This window comes from Syngnathus leptorhynchus, chromosome 22, assembly GCF_054491065.1.
Source record: "Syngnathus leptorhynchus isolate UIUO chromosome 22, UIUO_Slep, whole genome shotgun sequence".
Lineage (NCBI taxonomy): Eukaryota > Metazoa > Chordata > Actinopteri > Syngnathiformes > Syngnathidae > Syngnathus > Syngnathus leptorhynchus.
In genome coordinates this window covers 2,037,987-2,063,570 of record NC_141216.1, presented here as the reverse complement: position 1 = coordinate 2,063,570, position 25,584 = coordinate 2,037,987, and the positions used below count along the sequence as shown (strand labels likewise).

The 25,584-nt window shown below is 46.9% G+C and overlaps 6 protein-coding genes across 6 annotated transcripts; 3 read left to right on the top strand and 3 right to left on the bottom strand.

The window, feature by feature from the left end:
- Positions 1–1,581: 1,581 nt before the first annotated feature.
- On the top strand, positions 1,582–3,096 carry gch2 (GTP cyclohydrolase 2). The gene is made up of 6 exons (XM_085904115.1): positions 1,582–1,888; positions 2,294–2,403; positions 2,503–2,558; positions 2,663–2,694; positions 2,816–2,900; positions 2,970–3,096. The coding sequence occupies exons 1-6, from the start codon at positions 1,582–1,584 to the stop codon at positions 3,094–3,096; spliced, it is 717 nt and encodes a 238-aa protein (XP_085760241.1).
- Positions 3,097–3,556: 460 nt separating this feature from the next.
- cript (cysteine-rich PDZ-binding protein) lies at positions 3,557–5,452 on the bottom strand. Its single transcript, XM_085903927.1, has 5 exons — positions 5,290–5,452; positions 5,052–5,117; positions 4,399–4,453; positions 4,221–4,324; positions 3,557–3,848 (listed from the first exon to the last, which is right to left on the bottom strand). Exons 1-5 carry the CDS (start codon positions 5,303–5,305, stop codon positions 3,784–3,786), a joined length of 306 nt encoding a protein of 101 aa, XP_085760053.1. The 5' UTR covers positions 5,306–5,452; the 3' UTR covers positions 3,557–3,783.
- A 398-nt stretch (positions 5,453–5,850) lies between these two features.
- On the top strand, positions 5,851–8,625 carry pigf (phosphatidylinositol glycan anchor biosynthesis, class F). The gene is made up of 5 exons (XM_085903542.1): positions 5,851–6,216; positions 6,300–6,391; positions 6,493–6,609; positions 6,847–6,955; positions 7,058–8,625. The coding sequence occupies exons 1-5, from the start codon at positions 5,989–5,991 to the stop codon at positions 7,169–7,171; spliced, it is 660 nt and encodes a 219-aa protein (XP_085759668.1). The 5' UTR covers positions 5,851–5,988; the 3' UTR covers positions 7,172–8,625.
- A 559-nt stretch (positions 8,626–9,184) lies between these two features.
- cox7a2l (cytochrome c oxidase subunit 7A2 like) lies at positions 9,185–10,726 on the bottom strand. The gene is made up of 3 exons (XM_085903543.1): positions 10,558–10,726; positions 9,797–9,931; positions 9,185–9,573 (listed from the first exon to the last, which is right to left on the bottom strand). Exons 1-3 carry the CDS (start codon positions 10,624–10,626, stop codon positions 9,436–9,438), a joined length of 342 nt encoding a protein of 113 aa, XP_085759669.1. The 5' UTR covers positions 10,627–10,726; the 3' UTR covers positions 9,185–9,435.
- A 1,215-nt stretch (positions 10,727–11,941) lies between these two features.
- kcng3 (potassium voltage-gated channel, subfamily G, member 3) lies at positions 11,942–14,353 on the bottom strand. The gene is made up of 2 exons (XM_085903540.1): positions 13,655–14,353; positions 11,942–12,904 (listed from the first exon to the last, which is right to left on the bottom strand). The coding sequence occupies exons 1-2, from the start codon at positions 14,281–14,283 to the stop codon at positions 12,259–12,261; spliced, it is 1,275 nt and encodes a 424-aa protein (XP_085759666.1). The 5' UTR covers positions 14,284–14,353; the 3' UTR covers positions 11,942–12,258.
- Positions 14,354–15,230: 877 nt separating this feature from the next.
- On the top strand, positions 15,231–24,929 carry mta3 (metastasis associated 1 family, member 3). Its single transcript, XM_085903544.1, has 19 exons — positions 15,231–15,512; positions 16,610–16,677; positions 17,550–17,643; positions 18,378–18,504; positions 18,585–18,648; positions 18,730–18,871; positions 18,944–19,049; positions 19,120–19,219; positions 19,300–19,488; positions 19,776–19,850; positions 19,933–19,991; positions 20,156–20,274; positions 20,617–20,774; positions 21,062–21,281; positions 21,935–22,027; positions 22,098–22,262; positions 22,338–22,369; positions 22,553–22,668; positions 23,871–24,929. Exons 1-19 carry the CDS (start codon positions 15,485–15,487, stop codon positions 24,043–24,045), a joined length of 2,130 nt encoding a protein of 709 aa, XP_085759670.1. The 5' UTR covers positions 15,231–15,484; the 3' UTR covers positions 24,046–24,929.
- The last annotated feature ends 655 nt before the right edge of the window (positions 24,930–25,584 follow it).

Sequence of the window (25,584 nt, the reverse complement as noted above, 5' to 3'; positions counted from 1 at the left end):
ACAAAAGACTCCGTTGTGCAGAGGAGATCAAATAAAACGTGAAAAATCATCCTTGCGGCCATGGCCAATGCTTCACTGCCGCCCTCATTCTTGAGACAGTGGCAAGAATTGTTGCCTGTCTGATCCAGACAAGAAAATATATGTATATTCATGAGAGCATTGCCGCACATGTGAATGTTTGTGTCGTCGTGCGTGTGTAGATAATGCGATCGCTTCTTATTATTTTTCCTGGAAATAGTGTGCCGGCAAATGTCATGAGGCACACAACGTGTCAATCAAACATGTCCTCTGCCGGACATTAAGAAATGTCATCGGTGATGCGCTGAGTTTTGCGTGAAGGAGCATGTGATGGGTGCCACCGTAGGCTTGATGACGAAAAACTCTTGAATCTTGAAAGATCAAATCTCTTTGGGAAACATTTTTCAAAGAACACATTTGAATCAGCAAAGACCAAGACACAGAGAGGATGCAGCAGCTTTAGAATGTCTGCTGTAGTGAATTGATGATTCCAATCCTTTCGTCATACATTTCAATTTTCTGTGCCTATTCCACACGTTTGCTTACCGTGGCCACACAATACGTTTATAAATTGAAGAATAGTACTACTACTCCCTAGTGTAAAGTCATAATGGGTGTTGTGTCAAATATTCCAACGCTCTTCTGCAACTAATAATAGTTAGCCTGCAAATTGACAAGCACATTAATAAAAACTGCACAGACAAAGGTTAGCGTTATATAGCTGACAATAGACAACAGGTTTAAGAAATCTGTCAGTAGCCCGATGGCTGTATCATGAAGCCATCACATGAGCAAGGTTGAGCAAATCTATAAACTTCTCCTTTGTAATCATCATTCTAATCTTCACCCTGCGGTATTATGACTATCGGCATAACTTTTGGTTGAGGTCATTAAAGTTCTCATCGTAATTGCAACGTAGTGTGTCCGTTTGTTTTAAGTTGCCAAGCCTCACAATGAACTTTTATAGGGAGTCACATGCACAAATGAAAATTGCCCTGGAGATTAAACTGTCATTCATTCAGGTGTTGTTGGTTGACACGAGTATAGGGAATTTTATATATATATATATATATATATATATATATATATATATATATATATATATATATATATATATATATATATATATATATATATATATATATATATATATATATATATATATATTGTTTACATATTTTACATTGCATGTGTTGCAAATTTGACATGGTATTGTCAATTAAAGGATGTATATAAAGTTTCTTGCCATTTTAATTGTGACGCAAAGCACTTTGCGTCATTGCATTTTGAATCCAATTTGATTGATTTTGCACGTTTCCACTGGAAGTCATGCGCTTTTGGTGTGCGCGCGAGTGCGCGTTACAGATCGATGACGATACAGCTTGTGTCAAGTGATGGGGAAGGCAATGGGGTCGAATTGGGCAACGTGTCGGATGCAGTTTGGATGATGATGATGATGATGATGCGCCCTCGGAATCGGTGGCTTTAAAAGGGGAGAAGCTTCAGGAGGTTAAAGCACAACATTGGGACCACAACGCTCCATCATCATCCTCCATTCTCATCATGAACGGCCACTGCAACGGGAACGCGAGCGACGTCGCCGCGGAGGAGTTCCACTGCAACAACGGCTTCCCCGAGGTGACCGTCAAGAAGGCGGGAGCGGTGGTGGCATCGGCTCACCGCAAGCTCCACGAAGGCTCCTGCAAGGAGGAGGAGGTCCGGTGCCGACTGCCTGCCCTGCAGGCCGCCTACAGCAGCATCCTGCGGGAGCTCGGCGAGGACGTCGACCGCCAGGGTCTGCTGCGCACGCCTATGCGCGCCGCCAAAGCCATGCAATTCTTCACCAGGGGCTACCACGAGACCGTGGAAGGTGAGAACATCAATATTATGAAAGTTTTTCAAATGCAACACCAATAACATCATCAAAATGAGTAATATGACATTGCATTGTTGCACCGTTTACATGTAACCCATTGCGTCATTCGACTTTTAAGACCAACAGTTTTGGATTATTTTCATCATATTGCACGATATCCAGTCCAAATGTAATCAAATTGCAGCTTATATCATTTTGGAACACATTTGAGCACATTTCACTCAACGCCCGTAGAAGCTTTGAAGATTTTGTCACGTTATCGATTCCGAGCGGCTTCTGATAAAAGTGTAAACAATCAATTCCTGTCAACATCCGACACTGAACGATTACAGGTTAGGCTTCAACTGTACTGAACTGGGACAGCAAAAATATGATAACTCTATGTCGCTGCCTCGCCAGATGTGCTGAACGACGCCATATTCGACGAGGACCACGACGAGATGGTGATCGTGAAGGCCATCGACATGTTCTCCCTGTGTGAGCATCATCTGGTGCCCTTTTTCGGGAAAGTGAGTTCCCTCGGGACGCAGCGACAAGCAGAGTCTTGTGTTTGGTTCTGCTTTGGGAGTCAGTCGGCTGATTTTTTTTTCTGTCTTTGTCTGTGCAAGGTCCACATTGGGTATATTCCCAACAAGAAAGTGGTGGGCCTTAGCAAGCTGGCGAGGTGATTAAAAAAAAACACACATACATTCATTTTTTTGCCATCGATGTGACCTAAACACTACAATCTGATAATCATTGACTGAAAAAAAGTTCTTTTCTTTGCAGGATTGTGGAGATCTTCAGTCGAAGGCTTCAAGGTGAGACACAATACAAGCAAAAGAAAGGAAAGGAAAAATATTATATCCCAATAAAGTTAGATATAAAATAATTAGAAAAATATATGTAAATAAAAAATAATTTGGTCTTTTTTTTTCTTAGTTCAAGAGCGTCTCACCAAGCAGATTGCCACGGGATTATCCAAGGCGCTGCAACCCAAAGGCGTGGCCGTGGTGATCGAGGCGGCGTAAGTATGAGTACGCGGACGTACGCGTACGCGAACATTCCGTTTTACTGGCGAGTGTTTTGCGCGCAGGCACATGTGCATGGTGATGCGTGGCGTGCAGAAGATGAACAGCCGCACGGTGACCAGCTCCATGTTGGGGGTCTACCTGGAAGACCCCAAAGCGAGGGAGGAGTTCCTGTCCCTTACCCAGCATTAAGATGGGAAGGCGGATCCATGAACAAAACAAAAACACCATACATCAAAGCTTGAAGAATTTTCTTACTGTGATTCCAAGTGCCTTTTATCGACATTGAAATATTTAATATTTCTATTCGATATGCAACTATTATTCACTGATGTTTAATGTGTTGTCATTGTAACGAGTGCAATTATTGTGACTTTTCCTACCCTGATGGGAATTTCCTTGCTGCTTGTGCAAAATGGTACTGTTGAAACCTTTTCTCACTTTCGTATTATTATGCAATTGTAGTTTTGTTAGTCGCAAGACCTAAAAAGTCTTTGTAATATACAGCTTTTGTAAGATATACACGCTTATTTCTGTGTAGGGAGGAAGAAAGAAGAGGGCTGAGCGAGTGAGTTTTGCTTTTTGTCATTTGTAGCATTTCTATTGATTATTATTTACCCAAATAAAAATAATACAAATACTGCCAGAATGATTTTTGTGTTCAGTTCATGGTCATTTTTATTTACCTTTGTTCGACTGAAGGAGACACAGCAAAATATAAATCATATCCTATACACACAAAAACAAAAAAATTAAAAAGTACAACTGAATGCAATGGGAATTAGTTGAAAACTAGATGGCTGCATTGTGACTATCACACTGGAGTTGAAAGCGTTCAAGGGTGTCCTTGAGGGAACCTTTTGGGTAACCTATGACAGGTCACACTGACGTCTGCTTGTAGTTGGTGGTGTCGAGGACCTTTTTCCCACACATGGCACAGATTCCTGAGGACAGCGCAGAGAAGAGCATGTGGGCCGGCCTCATATACAAAAACATCCCTCCAGGGTGTTGTTTTATAAAATATCTTTTATGGGATACAGTCGGCACAATGTTGCACTTGTTTGGAGTCATATTTCATAGTGCGAGCCTTACAGCATGTTGCCTTCCATTTGGATCGACACCACGTTAAGGACAGGACCCAATTATTATAGTCACCCGACTATTAACATTTGAATTTTTTGTCACGTTGAGGGAATAAAGGAGAGATTGTGGTTCGAAAATGTCATTTTGAGCATTGAGACCAAAAGCCATTCTTCTCCCAAAGGCAAATAAAAACGTCCGGAGTCCGTAACAACCTGTGCATAGTGGCGACCAACCTTTCTTGTAAGCGCAGCCTTGGCAGTAATGCGAGCCCGACTGATGGACGGAGCTCTTGCAGATGCGGCACGTGGTGAAGCCCGTCTTGCCGTACGGGTCAAACCTGAAACACGTGCGTAAGTATCTTGCCGTAAACAACCGTCCGTAAAGATATGAAATTGATGACCTGATGCTCACCTGGCTTTCTTTGACGTCAGCAGCTTGTTTTCGTTACGCTTGCGGCCTCCGCTTTCTGGAACGAAAAAGACATATATTTTGCACTTTTTATATTATAGCATAAATGTACCAGTAATTGACACCTAAAATGTATTGTAATTTCCTGTAGATACCACAAGATTTTGATTTTGAATGACATTGTTAACTCTGTGTGTGAATCAGATTTTCATTTCAAGGCAATATTCCCCGGCACTCCACGTAACGCGAGAGCATCAGTGTGGAAAATGGACTGACGTGTGTGTCATGTGCATGGAAGAACCACAATGCTTTTCTTTAAATTAGATACCTATGACATATTTGAATTAGCATCCTGTGCCAACAGTGGAACAACATCCATACGATTTTACAGCAATTGATTAGTGAAGCGCATCCAACTTATTTACACATTACATTTCTCATTTTAACATGTACAGCTGAGCTCTGACGGTTTAACCTGAGACTTGGTGAGGGTTTTAAGGCCAAGTACAATAGTTGAATGGATAGATACTTCACTCTTGGGGAAGTCAAATCCCTAAGGAATCATATACTTTTTTCCACATTTGCCCTATGTATCCAATTATAAAAATTAAACAAACAAGTATGCATAGAAATTTGAAGAATGATTTTCCTCTTACCGATCGTATTCCGTGCTCCATCCTTCCAAGTGTCAGGGGTGATAACTCGACCAAGCTTCTTCTCGCCTAAGACAATACAAGTCACACGGGCTGAGATGTTAAATAGCGATTTTAGTACATAAACAAACACAATTTTAGCTAGCAGACATTTTAGCCGAGGTGCCACCCTCAATGTCATTCGGGAAAACAATAATTTAGCTCACATATGAATACAAATGATCGTTTATGGTAAACTTACACTTTTCACAGACCATTTTCCTTTTATATGTGTCGATATTTGTTTTTTATGTGGTGAAAATAAAACACGAGCTCGCTAAAGGCCGAGAGTTCACGGACGCAAGCTAGCTGCGAGTGATGTTTGTAAACATCCGGTTATTGATGACGTACAACATCAAATCGCGCGAGATTTGGAAAAGCGATTGGTTGTCAGCAGTTGAAGTCTAAGTTTAGAAGCAATTTCTTTTTCGTAGCTTTTGTATTTAATCTATTAACTATTTACATTAAAAAAATAAAAACGTGTTATGTAGCGGTAAACTACCAGTTCTAGATGACGTGTAGTCTGTGATTTGTCAACGTCATAAAATTACGAAATGTGATTGGCTGACAAATTGTTATAGCCTTTTTTAATTTTCTTATCTTTTAAAACTTTTTTTCAATAATTATTTCCTTGAACATGAATTAAGATGTATTACAAATGTAGTTAGACAAAAAAAAAAAGAAGAAAAAAAATCCACGAATATGAACTTCTGGTACTTGATGACGTCTACTCATCAGATTGGTCAAACGCTACGGTCTTAACTGTGACTGGCTGACAGAAGTATGAGCAACCTCATATTTACGGAAGTGATACACAGTAATCGATGGACATTTCGCCTCTGCTCAGTCGCGCTTTATTCTCTCTTTTAAGATCTTAATTCGACTACTTTTCTTGAGCGCCATGTGGGACCACGAAATTCGAGCCATGGTGAGCACCCACGCCATCATAGCCGCCTCGATCCTCGTAGCCACTGTTGTGCCTGCGGCGCTCGTCCCAGATTTCTCTATATACGGTACCCACCTGCTGTGGCTCTACTCGGTGTCCGGTGCCGTTGTCGCTATCAGCGTCGCCATATTCTGGCTTCTCGGCATCTCGCCGCCGACCAGGAAGCATTCTTTGGGATACAAGGTTCGAGAACACTGTCCGGAGATTAAAGGGGTTTATTGTGAGCATGCAAAATACAGAAATGATCAATTCTTTTCTTTGTGCAGCTGTCCAGGTTGTTTCGTTCCTGTTTGTACTTTTTTCTGTCCTGCTTGTTCTTCCACACCGTGGTGGTTCTCTACGGAGCTCCCCTGATTGAGTGAGTAAAACAGACTTAATTGAAACAAAACTTTTGTTCGAATAGAAACTAAATATTAATTTCCAAATCCCTCCTGTGTGACACAAATGTCCGCCTTCCAGCTCAGCGTTGGAGACCTTTTCTCTGGCGGTGCTGTTGTCCTCTCTCACCACGGTTCGGTGTCTTTGTGTGCTTGGCCCAAACGTCCAAGCTTGGATCCGGGTCTTCAGTCGCCACGGGTAACAAGTTTTTTGAGTTAACGAGGCGTTGCTTGCCCTTTTTTTACTTTCATTTTTGTGGCTTTATGTGGCTTGCAAAAAGTTTAATTCTGTGAGCTTCAGCCTTTTCGCCACTAGATGGCGGCAGCAAACTTCACAACATCCATCCATTTTCAATCATTTTTTTCGAGTTGACCTAAATCAAGGTACCACTTTATTTGGATCCTTGTGTTAAAAATGTCTGCCTTTCTTTTGCAGAGCGATGTCTGTTTGGGACACTTGCCTCCAGATCACGGTAGCCTTGACAGTGTTGGGTGCCTGGATGGGAGCCTTCCCAATACCTTTGGACTGGGAAGAGCCTTGGCAGGTTAGCACATGGGGGGCAATTAAATGAATTCAAACAATGAAAGATGAGCTTAAGATGATGACCTTACCTGCTAACTTATCATCCCTGTTTTGTTTCCCCCAGGTTTGGCCAATATCCTGCAGCCTGGGAGCCATGTTGGGCTACCTGTCAGGCCTGGTGGTGGCGCCGATGTGGATTCATTACAACCGTAAGCAGCTAACCTACAAGTGCAAATGATGGACAAGCCCGATTTTCCAGCCTCAGCAGGTGCAGTCCTTTCCCTTTTCCCTGGTATTTATTTCAATTCCTGGCACACGGATGACGCCAATGTGATTGATATGAGCCACCTTGTTTTTGTAGTGTCATTTTTACATGAATTAAAAAGCATTCCTTTAGCCTTTGAACCTTCTGATCTGCTGACTCACCACCTTTTAAAGACAAAGTCGCAGATAATACAGCGATGTAGAGAGGATGCCGACCCCAAGTGACGTATTTTTTAATTGATTTTTCTGCTCAATAGTCATTGCGGCACGCAGACGTATTCTGCGACTTTGTAGTTCATGAAGGTGCTGTGATGAATGCTGTTCTTTTTTTAAAGCACCATTAATCTCCCCTCCCCTTCCCCCCCCCCCCATGTCGGCATTTCATTTTTAAAAATGTTCATTCCAAACTCTAACAGACTAGAAACGCTATTTTAAAGGCCAAACGTTACACATTGTAACCGTGACTTGGAAGTCCTACCACGATTCATGCGTGATGGGATTTCGTGAGCTTATTTTTTCCCTTTCCACTTGGGTGCGCCTGTCTCATTTTGCCCCGTGTTTGAACTCTCAGACGCGGAAAGGGAAGAAAATTCCAGATGTCCCTGCCAACATCAATCGGTCAATTTTACCATGCCTCAAATCTAATCTGACCACAAGCCGTTTGCTCCATCAGGTGTATTTTTCGAAGCGCGAGTACACGAGGGGACATCACATCATAAAGGCGTTAGCGTTATGATTGATGGATTTGTGGACAGGCGTCTCCGCTGCCTAGTTGCATGCGGGAGAACGTTATTCATTCATTATGTTCCGGGGGCAAGTAGAGGTGATTTGTCACTTCTTCATGTCGCAGCCGGCTGGAGTGCATGGCCTTGATTTTTCTGCAGACCTTATTTTTCTTCTTTTAATATCAAACTTGAGTCTGGTGGATTCAGTTTTACTGTGGATAATTAAATGTGGTGGACATAGCCATCTCGAGCTGACCCACAAAAAAGTCTCAAGAACCCCGGCGCAAAAAAAGATAAGGGAAGTCTGCCATTTTGGTTTGAATTGGACATTTTAAGATTATTATTATGGTCATTTCTGGGCAGTCTTCAAATCTATCAGAAGTGGAATCACCAAAAAGTATTGAGATGCCAAAGATACAGCAAGTCTGCCACTTTATTCTGAAGCGGCCATTTCCAGAAAATCAAAAGACAATATTCTTTGCATGAACTGTCAAGAGGTCAATTTGCCTAACACTGCATCCAAGAGAGCCTCAATCTTGCATCATCACAGCCCACTTGAGCAGTCTTGTTTTGTGGAAACAATGGGATCTCTTTGTTATGCTCGCCAGGAGAGCTGCATGACAACATGTTTGCCGTGCGGTAACACGACACTCCAACTGTTAATGAAGCACGCCGAGTGCACGCAGGAAGCAAACATGGGAGAAGGGTGAGGGGGGGGGGGGGGGAGTGTGAGGAGGGGGGGGGGGGGGGGGAGTGTGAGATGACATCTTTTTCAAATGCAGGATGGGCAAAACCGATCAAAAGAGCGCTTGGCTTCCCGCCCTGGCACGAAACATGCATTGATTCCACTTAACCTTTGTCCTGAGATCGTGGCTGCTTACGTGTTGTTTGTCCATAATAAGTAAATTTCTGCTGGAAGCAAAGCGGAGGAATAGACAAAGTAGATGAACAAAAAAAGTGACATTTGCATGACGTGAGGCGAGCAGGCCGTGTTTACAGAGACTAAGCTGCTACGGCGGAGACCACCTGTTGTTCTAAAGCTGCGTCACGTGACCTCGCCAGAAGATCGATACCAGCGCATCATGGCCGAGCGCCCGCTTTAAACTTGTCGATGAGAGCGAATGGGAGAGAGTAGTAAAGCAATTAATATCGGCATCCTGCTCGACATGACGGGCTGCACAAAAAAAGTCACGTGGACCGAGAAGAAAACAAGTCGGCTATTTTACATCAGTGTGCCCAAATAGGAATGTGACAATAAGGAAGTAATTCCCTTCAAATTTATTCAATTGAATATCTTTTTTTGTACAAAATAAAATGTGACATTGTTTTGTTTGTGCAAGATAAATTGTTATTTTTGACATTTCCAAGAAACGGGAACATGGAGGCTCATTGTTGGGTTGACATGTCACAAGCGGCGTTTCCATCAAGTAGCAGACCACGCGGAACCGAGTCTCCGGATGAAATAGGTGGCGAAAAAGTGTCAAGTGAAGATTAGGTTGGGTGGCGGCGGCGGTCACTTTCTGGGCTGGGCGGCGATGTAGAGTGCCACCAGGCAATAGAGAGCGCCCCCTACGGTTAGGGCCATGGTGGTGCGGTACAGCAGCCGGTCTGGGACGCCGCGTTTCAAGTGAATGGGGATGCCATCCGATTTCTAAAATACAAAAAGAAAACAAAACAAACCCAAAAAGTTTCTTGGCTAGAATAAAACATAGTTGCTGCAATTAGCAAAACATCAATACGCTAATTACTCTTGGGTCTATTGATCGCGCCGTGCCATTTCTTTCCTCCCGGTGGTGCGCTGGTGATTGATTCGCCAAGGCCAAATCGAAGAGAAAAGTGTACCGAAATGTGTTGCTTTTTGAAAAGAAGATTACCTGGAATATTCTCTGAAGGTCGGGCACCTTGTTGGCCCCCAAGTATTCCACCACCGGTTTTGCTTCTGACACCACTTTGGTGGGCGTGGCAAAAATCAGGGATGATGATTCGGCTGGTGGTGTTGGCCTCAAGCCCTGCACAATGAATAAAAACCAGTAAGCCACAAACAGTGTCTATAAAGCGCCGACAATGCGATATGGAATTTAGACCACGTGATCCAAGCGCTGGCATTTGTGCGCCTGAAATAACGTCGCATGACCTGCCTGGCAAAAGGTGATAATTACATTGTGCGAGAACACCAAGATGAAGGTGCTAAGATGCAACAACTTCGCAGCATGTAGACCTCCAGCTAACCTGTGGAAACGGGATCTACTATTTGAGTACTTCCTTCTTGGTATGTGTAGTTCTTCGAACTTAAAGGTTTCAAGCAACCCAAAAAATGCATGGAAATAGAATGTGCAACATTCAATATGTGAATAAGCACGTTTTGCATAGACTGTACTTCCTCCTTGTTGGATTTACCATATATTGCATCGGGCTGAATGTTTCAATGCATCGTAAAGGCCTCAAAACATAAAATTAATTGTGCTATTACACCCAAATTCAACGCGTATGAGTTTCTTTTTAGTTATTATACAGGGTGGATGGAAGACGAAGTTGCATTTTACGCAGGCAGGAAAGCAAGCAAGCACGGCGCCATGAAGGTCACCGCAACAGTGACCGTCCTTCTTTTGAGTCTTACACCAACTTTAAATCTCACCTGGGGGGCGTAGGCCGTCGACGAAGACCCCGCCAGCTTCTGTGTAATGCCGCTGAATTTGTAGTACATTTTAATCGTGGGGGAAAATAACGCTCGGACACACTGGTGACGACACAACCAGCCGGCGAAAAGGGCTTCCTGCTTCGGGCGTCGAGGGAAAATGACGTCACAGTCAGCTGACTCCGTCCTGCTTTTCTCATTGGAGGGCCGGCAAAAAATAAAAATATTGAATCAATTTAGGATTAGTTTCGATCATTTAAAAATACTGATTCAATTTAGGATTGGTTAGTATAGTTAGAAAAATATATAAATATAATTCGCCTATTAAGCGTCCAATGAAAATATGTATGTAAATATATAATATGCATAAAACCCATAAAATCCTATTATTACAATTACAGAACCCATTAATAAAATAGCAGCACTGAACATGCATCATCTGGACCAATTCTGGATCATTTTATTTTTCTTACATGACAAAAACTCTTGCTTGTCTTGTTGTAGCCAATTTTGCTCTTGAAGGTGCAATTTCCAATAAGTGCAGAACACAGCACAATTATTTGCAATGGCTTTTATTCTTAGAAAACCACTCAATACATCACAAATGGGCAAAAAAGTGTTAGTCATAAAGCTATTAACTGGTCTGTCAATACCAAAATAAAGTACCGATTATACTCTTTAGTCACATTTATGCTACTTGAAAAGCATATTGAAAAAATACAGACACGAAAAGAATATCGACGTGGCAAGAGATGAAAAAATGAACACTTAAATACAAAGAGATGAACTCCAGCCTGATCTTTGATTGATGGCAACGGGGTAGCGGGAGGTGTTGGATTGTTTTGTTTGTGAGCATATGATGCTCTTCATTAAGCCGCCGGCATGATTCATGGAACGTCACAACCTTCGTTGTTGTGCACGTGATGTCATTTTCTTTCCTCTTGTGTTACAATGGTTGCGTGTGTGCTCGTGTGTGTATGTCTGGCCTATTTTGGAGCAAACACAAACAAATCAACGCCCTCTGTGATTGGTGTGCTTCAAATGAGGTTGCCGTGGAGATGAAAATGCAACACCTCACTCGCTCATATTGGCTCACAAGGGGAAAATAAACACCATCTATTTATTCTTTTGTAGTTAGCCACATGTTTTTCATCTTTTTATATTGTTTGTATTTGGCATTTTCCGTCTCCATATTTCTTTGTGTTTGTGCGCCTCCCTCTGCACATGCTAAATGCATCTAGGTCATACATCGCTCTTGTGCAAAGCCCCTGACAAAGTGGAATGGCTGAAGGCCGGAAGGCACACATACGTGTAACCACGGCAACTCCGTGTAAACAACCATCCGCAGGGACAACCGGAATGGTCTGCTGTTTAATAAATAATGATTTGTGTGCTTCCAAGGGGGCGCGCTCTCACTATGGGAGGCCATTTGAAACCAGACTTTAGCCAGAAAGAAACCTCTTTCAATTTCCGAGCGCTTGCTGCCACCGACTAGTAGAAGTGCATTTTTCAAAGCTTGTATGTGAAATTCAGGTTTGCTTTGTTGCACAAAGTGACATTGTTGCTATGAAGTTCATTGTTAGGGCCCAAAGTACAACCTGTGTCCTTGTATGTGTGATTAGTTCCAGGAGGCACATTTGCCTGGCATGCCGTGAACGTTCATCCGGTCGATTTCTAATGAATCGGGCATCCATGATATGTTCACTGCAGCATTTCCACCGAGAGGCTGCGAGCGTACCTGGCCGAGCGTAGTCTGAGTTCGTGGTAGCACTGCACAAAACTGTGATAGATGAAGGTGATGGGTAGCGCCAGGAGGACGATGCCGCTCACCACGCACATCCCCCCGAGCACCCGCCCCCCGACGGTGATGGGGTACACGTCCCCGTAGCCCACCGTTGTCATGGAGATGATGACCCACCAGGCGGCGGCGGGGATGCTGGCGTAGTCCTGGTTGCGGACGCCCAAATCCAAGCCGTGCTCCAGCAGCTGTGCCAGGGCGCTGTAGATCGCCATGGCCACGCACACAAACACCATCAGCATCACCATCTCCCGGTAGCAGCGGCGCAGCGTCATCCCCAGCGTCTGCAGGCCCAGAAAGTGGCGGGCCAGCTTCATGAGCCAGAAGACTCGCATCATGCGCAGCACGCGCAGGAACACGCCAGCCACCCCCAGCCCGGCGCCCGGCATCCCAGCCCGGGCCATCGCCATGGTGACGTAGTAGGGCGTGATAGCCACCACGTCGATGATGTTGAGCGGCCGCCGGAGGAAGTCCCACTTGTCCCGCGCCACCAAGAAGCGCAGGACGCACTCGGCCGTGAACCAGCCGATGCAGACGGCCTCCACGATCCTGCAAACAGGAAACCGGAGGCGCATTATCCTCCACGGCGTTGAGACAATCAGTCTGCCGGCTAATAGCAGGAAGAGAACCGACGACCCACCGAGATGAAAGATGTGAAAATTAGCAGGATTTAGCCACAGTGGGATTCCAAGGAGCTAGGTATGGAAAAGGGGGCAAGGGGGGGGAGAGGGGTGACACCTTCCCAGGCGCGTAATTACTCCATTGATTAGAACGGCAATTACAAGTGAATTATGCCCAGGGCAAGCACACAGGCAAACACAATTAGGCCAACCTGCATCACAGACGTCAATCACAGAGCGACCTTTACTAAAATTATAAAAAACATTTATTTGTGGGAGGAAAAAGTTTGGTTCGCCATTAAGAGAGCAATGCCTTCAGTCTATTTCGGTTTGTCTAACATTGGTGCTACCCAATCAATGTTTGTTTGGAATTCATTTTGCACAGCTCAGCAAATACACTTCCATTGGATGACTCCTGCAAATGAAGCACTGAAAAACAGCCTGAAATGGTACTTGCGCAGCTTTCTGTTTAATTTTGGGCATCTGGCATGGTTCTGAGACTTTTAGGCTTTAAGGGCTCCCTCTTGTGGTTACCAAAAGAATGACCAGCTTTAGTTCTATTTAACTTTGACATATTTGCTGTTAACATGTAACTGCTTATGTGAAATTTAAGGATCAACATAATGAAAGTCAGGAAACACTGGTGTCAATTTTCTCATCTATAGGGCTTCCAAATTACCTGTGCTCCTCCACGGTGTTCCTCTTGGCAGTGTCCCAATCGGGCAGTGTACTGGCGCACAGCATGACCATGGACACGATGACGAAGACGACGGACACGGTGGCCAGCACCTGCGCCCCGAGCGACGAGTTGGGCTCCTCGAACGCGCGGCGCACCCTCTCCTGCCACTTGGCGCGCCAGGTGAGCTCCATCGCCGCCACCGGGTCTCCCCCCGGACTCTGGGGCTCCTCCATTGCGTCCCCATGCTGGGAGAGTCCGACCTCGGAGAGCCCGACTTCGGACAGCCGCTCGTCCAGACGCTTCTGGCAGCAGGAGTCCAAGTGCGCGCTCTCCAGTCCCCAGTAGAGCATCTCGGTGTAGAAGGAGAGCTCGCAAACGCCGGGGACGAAGCGCAGTTTACCGGAGCGCACGTAGAGCATGATGAAGACGAAAGCCTGCGCGTGGCGGTCGAAGAAAAACTCGTTGCGCTCGCGGTCGTAGTCGTCGCACAGCTCCAGGACTTCCTTCTCGGTGGCGCACGCATGGAGGCGGCTGACGCGCCTTAGGGGGAAATCCCGGATCACGTCGCGGGTGAAGGCGTAGCGGGTCCCCCCGACGTTCAACACGCAGATGCTCTTTCCGAACTTCATGGCTCCGTCCTTCCTTCAGCGACTCGTTGCTGCTTCCATGGTGGAAGCTGGGACACCTGATGAGCTTCACGCGTATTGATGCTGCGCCTGCCCTGCCTCCCCGGGGCGTGGTTTGGATCCGAGTGAGTTGGAGTGAAGTCGGTGGTCGAGCGGTATTGTTGTTGCTCCCTGCTGCTCTGCCCTCCTCTCACCGCAGCCCCGGAGAGGATCCCCTCTCTCTCTCCACCCAGGCCGGGAGAGAGCCAATCGCGTCTTTGAAAGGATCATAGTGGGTGTGAATTGTGTCTTTGCACGCTCTTCACAAAAACGGACTTCAGAAATAATGGCTTTTATATGCCTGTGAATATTTGAAGTGTTTGTCTACATGTGTTGCTTCTCTGTTTGTGTTTGAACATCCATTGCCTATATTGTTAGCCCTTGTTTGGCGTTTGCATTAAATTGGGCATATTTAGCGACTGCAAACCTGTTGTTTTGTATAAACAATGCACAGCTCTATGTTTAGTTAAGTTTGACAGGATGGTAATTTATGCAGATTAAATTAATTTTGTGGGATTTTTTTAAACCACGAAAATAAAGGGTTGTCCAATGGTTCAATTGGTGTCTTAGATCATTGCACTGTTGCGGGTTTCGGCTTAATGTACGATAGAGCTTTGGGGAAACAACCCAGAAACACTCAGAAAAGGAATTTACTACTTAGCCCGAGGTTAACATTTTGGGGTTAGAGGTTAACAGTCATTTTGGACTGTGGGCGCACACTTTTTAAGAGAGCCAAGTATTTTTTTTTTAGGTGGAATGCAAAGGTTTGATAACTACTCAGCCTCCTTTCAGGTACTTTATACAAAACATGACCACCCCACCCCTTATCTAAAATTATTGTTGTTACTGGTATTAATATGGCGTGCTGTTTGTGCGCGTACGTGTGTAAATGCGCGTGCGTGCTACCTCTGACGTCATCGTTTTTTTGTTTTTTTTTCGGGTTGCGACTGTATTGTGAGAGCTACTGTGTGAACACCAGGCAGGGGGGGTTCTATTGACAAAACAAAAAAACAAAAAACAAAAAAACCAACACGCCCGCGAAATAATCTCCCCCCCGATCGGGTGCACACATCCGGAATCTCTTTTTCTAGATATATAGTTTTTATTAATTTATTCTTATGTTTTCTTAGTGGATGTTTTACGCTAACACTCCGGGAGGGCAGAAATGGCGGCCAACATGTACCGGGTCGGAGGTATGTACGTCAATGTGAATCTTTTCTTGTAGCAAAACTGTACAAAGGCGTGTATTACTGTATTTTAGTTTTTTTTTTTTTAGCCGAGCAGGGCTACCTAATCGCCGATACCCGGCTCCGCTCTCGTCCGATAGCCGGTTGTGAGCTTTTGCCCACCCCGGAGTAGACGTGATGCGGGCAGGAAGAGAATTCTAAATATTTGGGCTCCAAAATGGGTCAGGCCTCGCGTTGGCCACCGCTAGCCGCCAGCTAGCTTAGCATGCAATGTAAACATTTTTTTTAAGGCACACTCTATATTGCATATATGTTTATTTGAAACGTTAAAACGCGGCGGCGCTAAACCCGCAATACTTTCAATGGGTGCTAAATGTGATTTGGGAGCGGAACGTGCGTGTGGAGCTGCCTTTGTATTTGCCTCCGTTGGCATGCAGCCATTTAGTGGCGAGTCGTTATTTAGCTAACGTTAGCGCCGCGGAGTACCTCGCTCATTTTTTCTTTCCGCACACCAATCCCGAGAATGCAACGTGGTACACGGGTGTTGTGGTACACGGGCGTTGTGGTCCACACCACCGCCTCCCCGTTGCAGCCACCCACACTCACGCCCGGCTTACTGGCCCCTGGTGCAATTAATTCATTGGGCCAAATTGACTTAGCCTCGTCGGCTAGTCGTTAGCATGCCCACTGGAATGCATCATCAAGCGATTGTCTCGCTTCAAGGCGTCAGGCCTTGATGAACACCTTTCCTCACGCACAAGCACGTCGCCATTTCCGTATTGATTCCAAATTCAACTCGCACTAAAACAAATCGGCGCACTGTTGCAATGCATGTGTTATTAGTGAAGTATGACGTTTCTGCACAAGTGACAAGTGAAGTCTTGCCCACATCACCCTTCAGGAAGAGACCATTAAGATGGACATCCATAATAAATACTGGTTGCTTAGGTACAGCGATAAAAGTTTTTATTTGACTGCATGCGCAGGTCAAGCTTCATTGAGAAAGCGCTAGGCACCTATTTTAAAGCAAATAAGTAGTTTGTTTGTTTGTTTTGGACGTGCAGTCAATTCATCTCAAGGCTCTTTATGTTCTACCCTTGCAGATTACGTCTTTTTTGAGAACTCCTCCAGTAACCCTTACCTGATCCGCCGGATAGAAGAGCTCAACAAGGTATTTTAAGCTCTCATTCTTTTCGTTTGTGTTCCCGAGGGGAACGTTCACGGGTCAGAAGATGTTTTGAGAGATTGGTCTTAATGGATGTTATAATGAGTGTGATGTCATTTAGTTTGGTAGCAGAAGATCGAGAGCAGTGCTGCTTTCTAACCACCAATTTGGTTTATGGTGCTCCAAATTTTTCAGTGCTCCTTTGCTTGACAACAACCGAGGAATGCAATTTCTGTTTGGCCGGATGTGCTCCTCGTGCATACGTCACTGATCGTGCATTCTGCTGACGTCAAACTCGGGTGTATCCCATCTGTCTGTCTGGCAGACAACAAATTGATCAAATTACACACCTGATTTCGATCTGACTCAATCCCCCCACCGCCGTGACGCATTTGCGAACCTGCCGTTTGCAATGTAACATAGCAACCTCATGTTTATTCAGTTGTACTAATAGAGGGCACTTTTATAGTCCCTTCTGTTCTTGGGTACAAATAAAGCTTGGAAGCGAAATTGAATGAAGAGCCAGTGTTCTTTATCTGTCCGGAAGACAACATCATTTTTGAAGTACCTTAGCGTCCCGCTGCTGTTGATGAAACACCGACAGATGGACGGCAAAAAGTTAGGCGGCGCATATCGGTTACGTCGGCACGCAAACTTTATTCCAGAGTTCTTGAATGCCGTCGGCCTAATTATACAGCCAGTCAATCAATCAATCACGGCTGTCATCAGCGCTCCCGGTCGGCTTGTCATCGCCGCTTTGACGCCGACACAAAGGCGAGCAGTTCTCCGGGGAAATTAAGACGCTTGTCGTATGATGGCTGCATTGCTAGTTTGCCGCTTATTTTTATTTTATTTTTCCTCCCATGTGTCCTCCTCAGACGGCCAGCGGCAATGTGGAGGCCAAGGTGGTGTGCTTCTACAGGAGGAGGGACATCTCGCACAGTCTTATTCAGCTCGCGGACAAACATGCAAGTAAGTCGTTCAAAAGATGGCCGCCGCGTCAGGAAGAGAAAGTATTTGATGTATTCCAACAAAAGCCGCCAATATGCAAAGCTGTTTTGTGGCTGCTTTTTAAAAAGCAAAACGTCTCCCACGTGATGACAGCTGCGCACGAACGAGCAAGGTTGTGACTAAACATGACTGCCTCGTATCTCGTTGATGAATGTCAAAGGCAGCAATTACATGACAGCCATCCAGCCCGCGGGCGCTCGGCCCCCACCCCATCGTGAATCCACGGCACGTGACGGCGAGGGAGCTAACGCAACCTTTTGTACACACAGAAAGACGGCTTGACGCGATGCACGAGGGCCCCCCATTTTGTGCTACGTCGCTAATGGACTTTTAAAACCAGCAGATGCCGCCCTGCTGCTCCTCCTCATGAAGCCACTTACTTCGCTTCAGGGTTGATTTGACAACAGGGCAAAAAAAATAAAAAACCTCTCTGCTGTCGAATGGTTGCGACGTGCCGCCGACAATACCGTCGTGTAGTTAAAAAGATGAGAAAAGAAAACGCAGGCGTTTATAGACGAGAGCTATTCCAGCGAGATGGTCCAACAAGATCATCTGCAACTCGAGTAGATGATTGAGAGTCGCCATGGCGACATCAGACTTTGCTGCGACCAAACTGAAGCGGCTGTTCTGAAAATGACTCCCATCTCATTCCTTGAAATGCCGTCTTCACTCTTGTTGTGTTTGTGCCGTTGCAGAGGAGCTGGAGGAGGAGAAGGAGAACCCCACGGAGACAGAGCTCACAGACAAACAGAAGCACCAGCTTCGCCACAGAGAACTCTTCCTCTCGCGGCAGTACGAGAGCTTACCCGCCACGCACATCCGGTACTAGCCCACGCCCGCCAGCGGAGCTCGCTCAAACAGTCTCGGCTCACTTCCTGTTTCGAATGCTCTCCCGCCTTTAGGGGGAAGTGCAGCGTGGCGTTATTGAATGAGACCGAAGCGGTTCTTTCCTACCTCGACAAGGAGGTGTGTAGACTTTTGCGACGCCGTTGTCGAAAGCTTCTTTGTTCTCGTGCTGACGTTATTACACCGCAAACGCAACCAAAGCTGTCTTCTCGCCCCTCCCAACAGGATACCTTCTTCTACTCGCTGGTGTACGACCCCACGCAGAAGACCCTGCTGGCCGACAAAGGCGAGATCCGAGTGGGGCCGCGCTTCCAGGCCGACGTGCCGGAAATGCTCCCGGAAGGTTGTTTGATTCGCGGCAAATCTTCTGGCTCGTCTCGAAAGGAAAACGAGAAAATGTCGATTGTGTGTTCAGCGGGTCAAGCCGACGACAGGGACCAGGCCAAACTGGAGGAGAAACTCTGGGATCCGGAGTGTCCGCTCAGCAACAAACAGATCGAGCAGTTTCTGGTGGTGGCGAGGTAAGATGACACCTCGCCTTCCGTTTCTATGGAGATATCAAACGGCTTTGTCCGTTTGTTCCGTTTGCAGGGCGGTCGGCACCTTCGCCCGGGCGCTGGACTGCAGCAGTTCGGTCCGACAGCCAAGTTTACACATGAGCGCGGCGGCGGCGTCACGCGACATCACACTGGTGAGTCGCGCACGACGCGACCCGTCGCTTGAGTCGGCGTGTTCCGTTACAGCAGGTGGCCGTTGTCGCTTTGCGCGCAGTTCCACGCCATGGACACGCTGCACGCGCACAACTACGACCTGTCCAGCGCGCTGAGCGTGCTGGTGCCGGCCGGCGGCCCCGTGCTCTGCCGGGACGAGATGGAGGAGTGGAGCGCCTCGGAAGCGGCCATGTTCGAGGAGGCGCTGGAGAAGTACGGCAAAGACTTCAACGACATCCGACAAGACTTTGTAAGTGATCATCTTTTTTTTTTTTTTAAATCTATCATTATTACTTATTATGATTGATTCAATTGTATATTTTCTGGGTTTACACGACATCGCATCGGCAGCTGTTGTTGACATGTCCGACCTGCATTTTTTCTCCCGCTCTCTTGTTGTGGTGGAAAAGCCCGTAGCTCTCTGTGGTCACCATGCCGCCGTTGAATAAACATGAAGCGGAGGCCCAGATGGCGAGAACATGAGAAATTAATATAATTCCTTTGTCTCGTCTCCCGCACCCTCCCTCACCTCTCAAGCTTCCCTGGAAGTCTCTGACCAGCATCATAGAGTACTACTACATGTGGAAGACCACGGACAGATACGTGCAACAGGTGAGGAACCAGCAAAAAGGCTTTTTTGATGCTCTTTGGTCTCCTCAACATCTTATATTCGTGCGTGCGTGCGTGATTACAGAAGAGGCTGAAGGCGGCCGAGGCCGAGAGCAAGCTGAAGCAAGTTTATATTCCAACATAGTAAGTTCCGCGTAACGACGACAGGATCATTAGCGTTCCCGTCGTCGCCGCTGCCAGACGGAAACATTCATGCATAATTGAACGCTTTTGATTGAATGCACGGCCCGAGTCTAACTGACCCCCCCTCCTTCCCCACACGTACTCACTTTTTTTCTTCTTGACAGTAATAAGCCCAACCCCAACCAGATCTCGCTGACCAATGGCAAGATGGCGACCGTGAACGGCGCGGGGCCCGGAGCCTTCCACGCGGCCGGCGGTGGCCGAGCCTGCGAGAGCTGCTACAGTAAGTTTGCGTGAAACGGGAGCCAAACTCACCAGGCCATCTCATTGGACGGCAGACTTGTCACTCATTACGAGCGGCACCAGTGATTGGTGGATGTTGACTCAAGTCAACTCGAGTCAGATCTCGTAATCGATTTGATTAGCGGGCTTGTATCGACACATTTGTCCACACCAAGTGCACCAGAAAATGGACAATGAAAATCTACTGCCGTATTGATTTTGTCATTATTACACCGGAGTTCCACCGGCTTGCGGTTGTTGGCGAGTAGATGAGGTCCTTTGGGGGGGGGGGGGGGGGGGGCGTTGCCAGGGATCAATAAGCCACTTCTGTGCGTTCCCACAGCCATGCAGTCGGCCCAGTGGTACTCGTGGGGGCCCCCCAACATGCAGTGCCGCCTGTGCGTGTCCTGCTGGATGTACTGGAAGAAGTACGGCGGGCTAAAGATGCCCAGCCGAGCCGAGGCGCCCGAAGAGAGGACGTCCCCCAGCCCGGCCGCCAACGTGAGTCCCTTCGCTCACTTTGTCAGCACTCGCTCCCGAGGACATGTTTGTGCGTGCTTGAAGCTACGCTGTGTGATTTATTGTGGCAGGCGTCCGCATTAATTATTCAGCGAGTTGCAAAGCTCTCAAAGCGAGGAATAGCGCTAGGAATGGGGTGGCGGGATGATTTTGACTTGCAATGGGCTTCTCCATCTTTGCTTAATAATGGTCCCCTTCAGGTACCTAACGCTGGCTTTCCTGTTTTGGCCCCTTTTTGGGTCTTCTTATCTTTACCGCCTGATCCCCAGGAGCCGCGGTCGCGGAGTCACGCCCCGCGCCAGTCCAACCACATTCCCATGCGCAACAGTGGCAGCCCCAAGTCTTCCATGAAGACCAAGCAGGCCTTCCTGCTGCAGGCCACCCGGCTGACCAAGCTGGCGCGTCACATGTGCCGTGACGTCATCAGGCTGCGCCGCGCCGCGCGCCGCCCCTTTGTCCCCATTAACTGCGGCGCCATAAAGGCAGAGTGTAAGAGCGCCTTCAATTCCTCCTAACGTGGACACGCACACATTCTCACCCCCCCCTTCCCTCATCAGCACCCCTCCACCTGTCTCCTTTTTATCGTTCTCATGTTTGGGGTTGTTTTTGTATTCTCCCGTTCCTGTTTTCTACCCCCCTCATTTCCAATAAAGACGGCCTGTCCTCATCACGCTTGAGTTTCACTCATATTCTTTTCGGAGTCACTCGAGGGACTAGATGTTTAGTTTTGATACAAAGCCAAGCTGAAGTAAAACGCCCCCTCCCTCCCCATGACATTGTCACTCCATTGCCACCGATCGATCAATCAATGGATCCTCGTCACCCCCCGCCCCCCCCCCCCCCCCCATCGCCATCTACCTCCTCGTCGGTGTCGCGGACGTCCAAATAAAGTTCGACAGTGAAAGCATCTCCTCCGAGTCTTTGTGTGCTTTCGTGTGTCACGTGTGCGTTACTCGTCCATCGACTGATTGATTGCTCGCCCGCCGCAAAGACACAAACCCCCTCTCCCACCTCGCCGCATGGATCGTTGCGCCATCACCACGCCCTCATGTCTGTGTCGAGTGTAAGTGACATCATCATCCATTTTGTCTTTCCTCTCAACTTTCCAATGATATGTAAATGCTGTTTGTGTGTGTGCCTAGATGTCTCAAGGGTGTCTGAAGGTCACGGGACCCGCCTCCCCAAAATCAGAGCGGCGCAGCGCAGCACTCTGACCAGCGTGGTGCAGTTTCTCGGTAAGTCCGACCCACCCGGAGATATCGTGGCGGCGCTGAACCGCCGACCCCACTTTTCCTGTGGTTGCAGAGTCCCGTCCGGCGTCGCAGGCGCCGCGCTCGCACCGCACGGCCGGCCTGCAGACGCCGCCGCCGCGCCGCCTGCTGTCCTCGCTCCCGCACGGCCCCCACGGCATGCTGGGAAAGCGCAGCTTCCACCACCACAGCAGGGGAGCCGAGCAGGACAGGCGCTCGGGTAGGCGGCTTCCACGGGAGTGAAATGACACAAGCGCGTCACGCGGCTCTCTCACTGCTATTTCTTGTCTTGCAGAGAATCCTGGAACCACGGGCGGCGCCTTACTGGTGAGCGAGCGAACATCCCCTTGAGTCGTATCAAACTTTATTGCAATCAGATCTAGTCGTGACAGAGGTGACCCCATTTGGTTAGCAAATCCGTTTGCTTTTCAGAAATGATTCCACTGAGCTGAGGCTACCAAGTATGTAATTATCATCATTAGTAATGGTAATACTTTGTGTTTTTGACAGCACAACGGCCGCAGCGGCGGCGGAAGCACCCGCGGAGGCGTGATGATCCGAAAGCGGCGCCCCAATTGGATCGACGCCCCCGACGACAGCTTCTTCCTCGTCACCCGGGAGACCAGGTAAGCTAAAGGTGACCCAACGCCCCTCCCGCCGTCTAAAACCGTAGTCGTCCTATTCCAATGCCACGCTAGATTTTCACTCCAAACGTCATTTGAATGATTGAATCGAAGCTGAAGGTCCTGTGGGGGGGGGAGGAAAAAAAAACAAATTGTCTAATAAAACCAGAGGCGGCGGCAATGTTCTACCGCTCAAGGGAAGAAGACGTGACAAAGGCGAGCAATTTCAAAGCACCGCAACGAGAAATAGCTCCAACTCTTTATTCAAACTAAATGTCTCAGATGTGTTGAAATGTGCTCCCAAAATGGTTCTGCAATTCCCCCCCTCACCATTTTGCCACCCAATTTGTTTCTTACCAAATATGCGTCATCTTAACGTTACCAAATAAAGGTTCCAATTATGCTCGTTAATCTGCTTCCACTTAGCTTTCGCACGGTTCATCTCGCGTTACCAAATTTGGTCCCGTACCCAAAACAACCAGCTTTCTGAAAGTTCTGAATGATCTTGTCGGACACAAATCGGCTCCCCTTCATCGCGTATATGTGCGGGAGAAAGATGTTCTTTCATTTAGATGCTGTCTAATTGAGTCATGGTACCAGGCTGCCTCTCGGAGCGCCGCCGCCGGTCAAATTAGCGCCGCTAACTGGCGCAGATGGGCCGGCGAGTAGCCGCACGTCCCCGGGTCCTGAGTGGAAATGTCATTAGCACATTAGCGAGTGCTTTTGGGCTCACATGGACCACTTTGTGTGTGTGGTGGAGGAAGTAATACATGTTAATGGTTGCGATGGCAGAAAAGGCCGCCTCTCGCTAACGACACCGCCGTCTTGGTTTTCTCCTCCCATCTCTTTCTCCCTCTCTCTCATTCTCTCCCAGCGTGGTGAGCAACGCCGCCAGGCACAACCGAGAGAGATGGGAGTGAGAGTGAAAGAGAGAGAGCACCACGCAAGCTTTAAAATATAGCAATTATACTTCCCATCGACTTAGCGCAAGTGGAACCGTGTTTGGTAACTTTATGGAAGCTTCGGGCTGCTCTTCAATTCAGTCAACTTCCCCAAGTGGAACCATATCTGTTAAATATGGTCTTTTTGTTTTTCTCCCCCCTCCCCCATCCCAATAGCTGGCAAATTGGAGAATTCTTTTCAAATCTCGATCTGATAAGGAATGCTCGTTAAGTGACGTGTGTGCATGCTGCACCTCCCCGCAGGAGGGCCAGGCGGCTCTTGTCGCGTTCGCAGCTTCGGCACGCGTGTCGGCAGCCCTGCGAGCAGATCACCCTGCGGAGGGCCTCGCAGGCGCCCCCGCCGCAAGGGGTGGTCCTGGGACCCCCGCACCCACACCCCAGCTTGAGGATGCGAGGTCCCATCGTCATCCACGACTGAAGCCACATCGCCCCCCCCCCCCTTCTTTTGCTCTCCACCCGTTTAGTCCTCAACAGCCGCCAGCCGCCGTGCAATACAGACTACACGCCTGCTTTTCAATTTATTAGGTACACCTTGACAATTTGGAGTAGAGGTGCTACATTTGGACTCAAGTGCTAATTTGTCTGCCATCTTGTGGCGTCCACCATTCCCCCCCCAATTAATCAAGTGTTACCGGAAAAACGAGCAAGCATTTTAGTACATCATTGTAGGCGAGCGTGTGTGTGTGTGTGTGTGTGTGTATATGTATGTATGTGCCTTGTCATGGCAACAACACGGCAGATGAGCCAAATGTAGTTTTGTTTTGTTTTGTTTTTTAGGAATGGGCATATGAACATTTTGTGTTGATTGTGACTCGTGATATTGCTTTGTATAAAGTTTTTCATTTCAGAGGAAGATGCAGACTTACTCTTAATCCAGCCCAGTAGAATCCATCCAATAAAAAAAATCCACTTTTAAACAACAAATTCAAATCTTTTTGAGTGGGGTCATCCCCCCCAATCACAACATTCGTGAGCTACACATCAATAAATACAAATGCCGCAAGCATGGCGCGCCTTCATTTGTTCAGAATTGTCCATTCCAGTTTTGTTTTGCGGTGAATTTGCAAAAATGTCATGTTGCCTGATTGATACTTTTGGGGGCCCCGCCCCTTTTCCCATCCCATCGAGCGTCACCTCTGAAATGCAGGCCTCAGCCTACAATTTTATGAATTATGATTTTGTTTAGGGAAAAAAAATCAGGCATGTCTTTCAGGTGACCGCGATGGTCCGGTAATTTCTTCAATGAGAATGTTTGTGTTTTCTCGTACATATGTCACGTGTTGAATTATGAATATGCTAATGACGGTCATAATAAAACAAGATTCCTTTATCTTCTCTTGGTGTATTTTTGACCCTGTTCCTGATATAGTTTTCCTGTCAAGGTGCAAATGAGAAACATGGAAAGAGAGAACAGTGGAGGGGGGGGGGGCTAGTCGAAGTCAGTGTAACCTTTCACCACATGTGATTGCTGAAGAAAATGGTGTGACCTACCGCAATCAGCCTTCTTCCACCACTACTAAAAAAAAAAAGGGACTGCAATGGCATCATGCCAGACAATAGGAATTCCTATGTTATGGGAGCAACTTGAAATAATAAAATATATAATAAAATGAATAGAATAGAATAAAAATAGCCATACTGCGGGCCAAAAATGCACATCCACATTCCTATGTTATGGGAGCAACTTGAAATAATAAAATATATAATAAAATGAATAGAATAGAATAAAAATAGCCATACTGCGGGCCAAAAATGCACATCCACGTAAGGTGCTGAACCAAAACCCTCCAATTTGAGGGCTTGTGGAGGTTTAGTATTGGTTTGTCGCCCCCTCGTGGTAAAGGTTTGAATACAGGCTTAAACCATTAATACAAGTGTAATAATTGTAACATAACTATGATCTAAAATGTAAAATATAAATAGAATATATTATATCTTATATTAATAATTTGATATA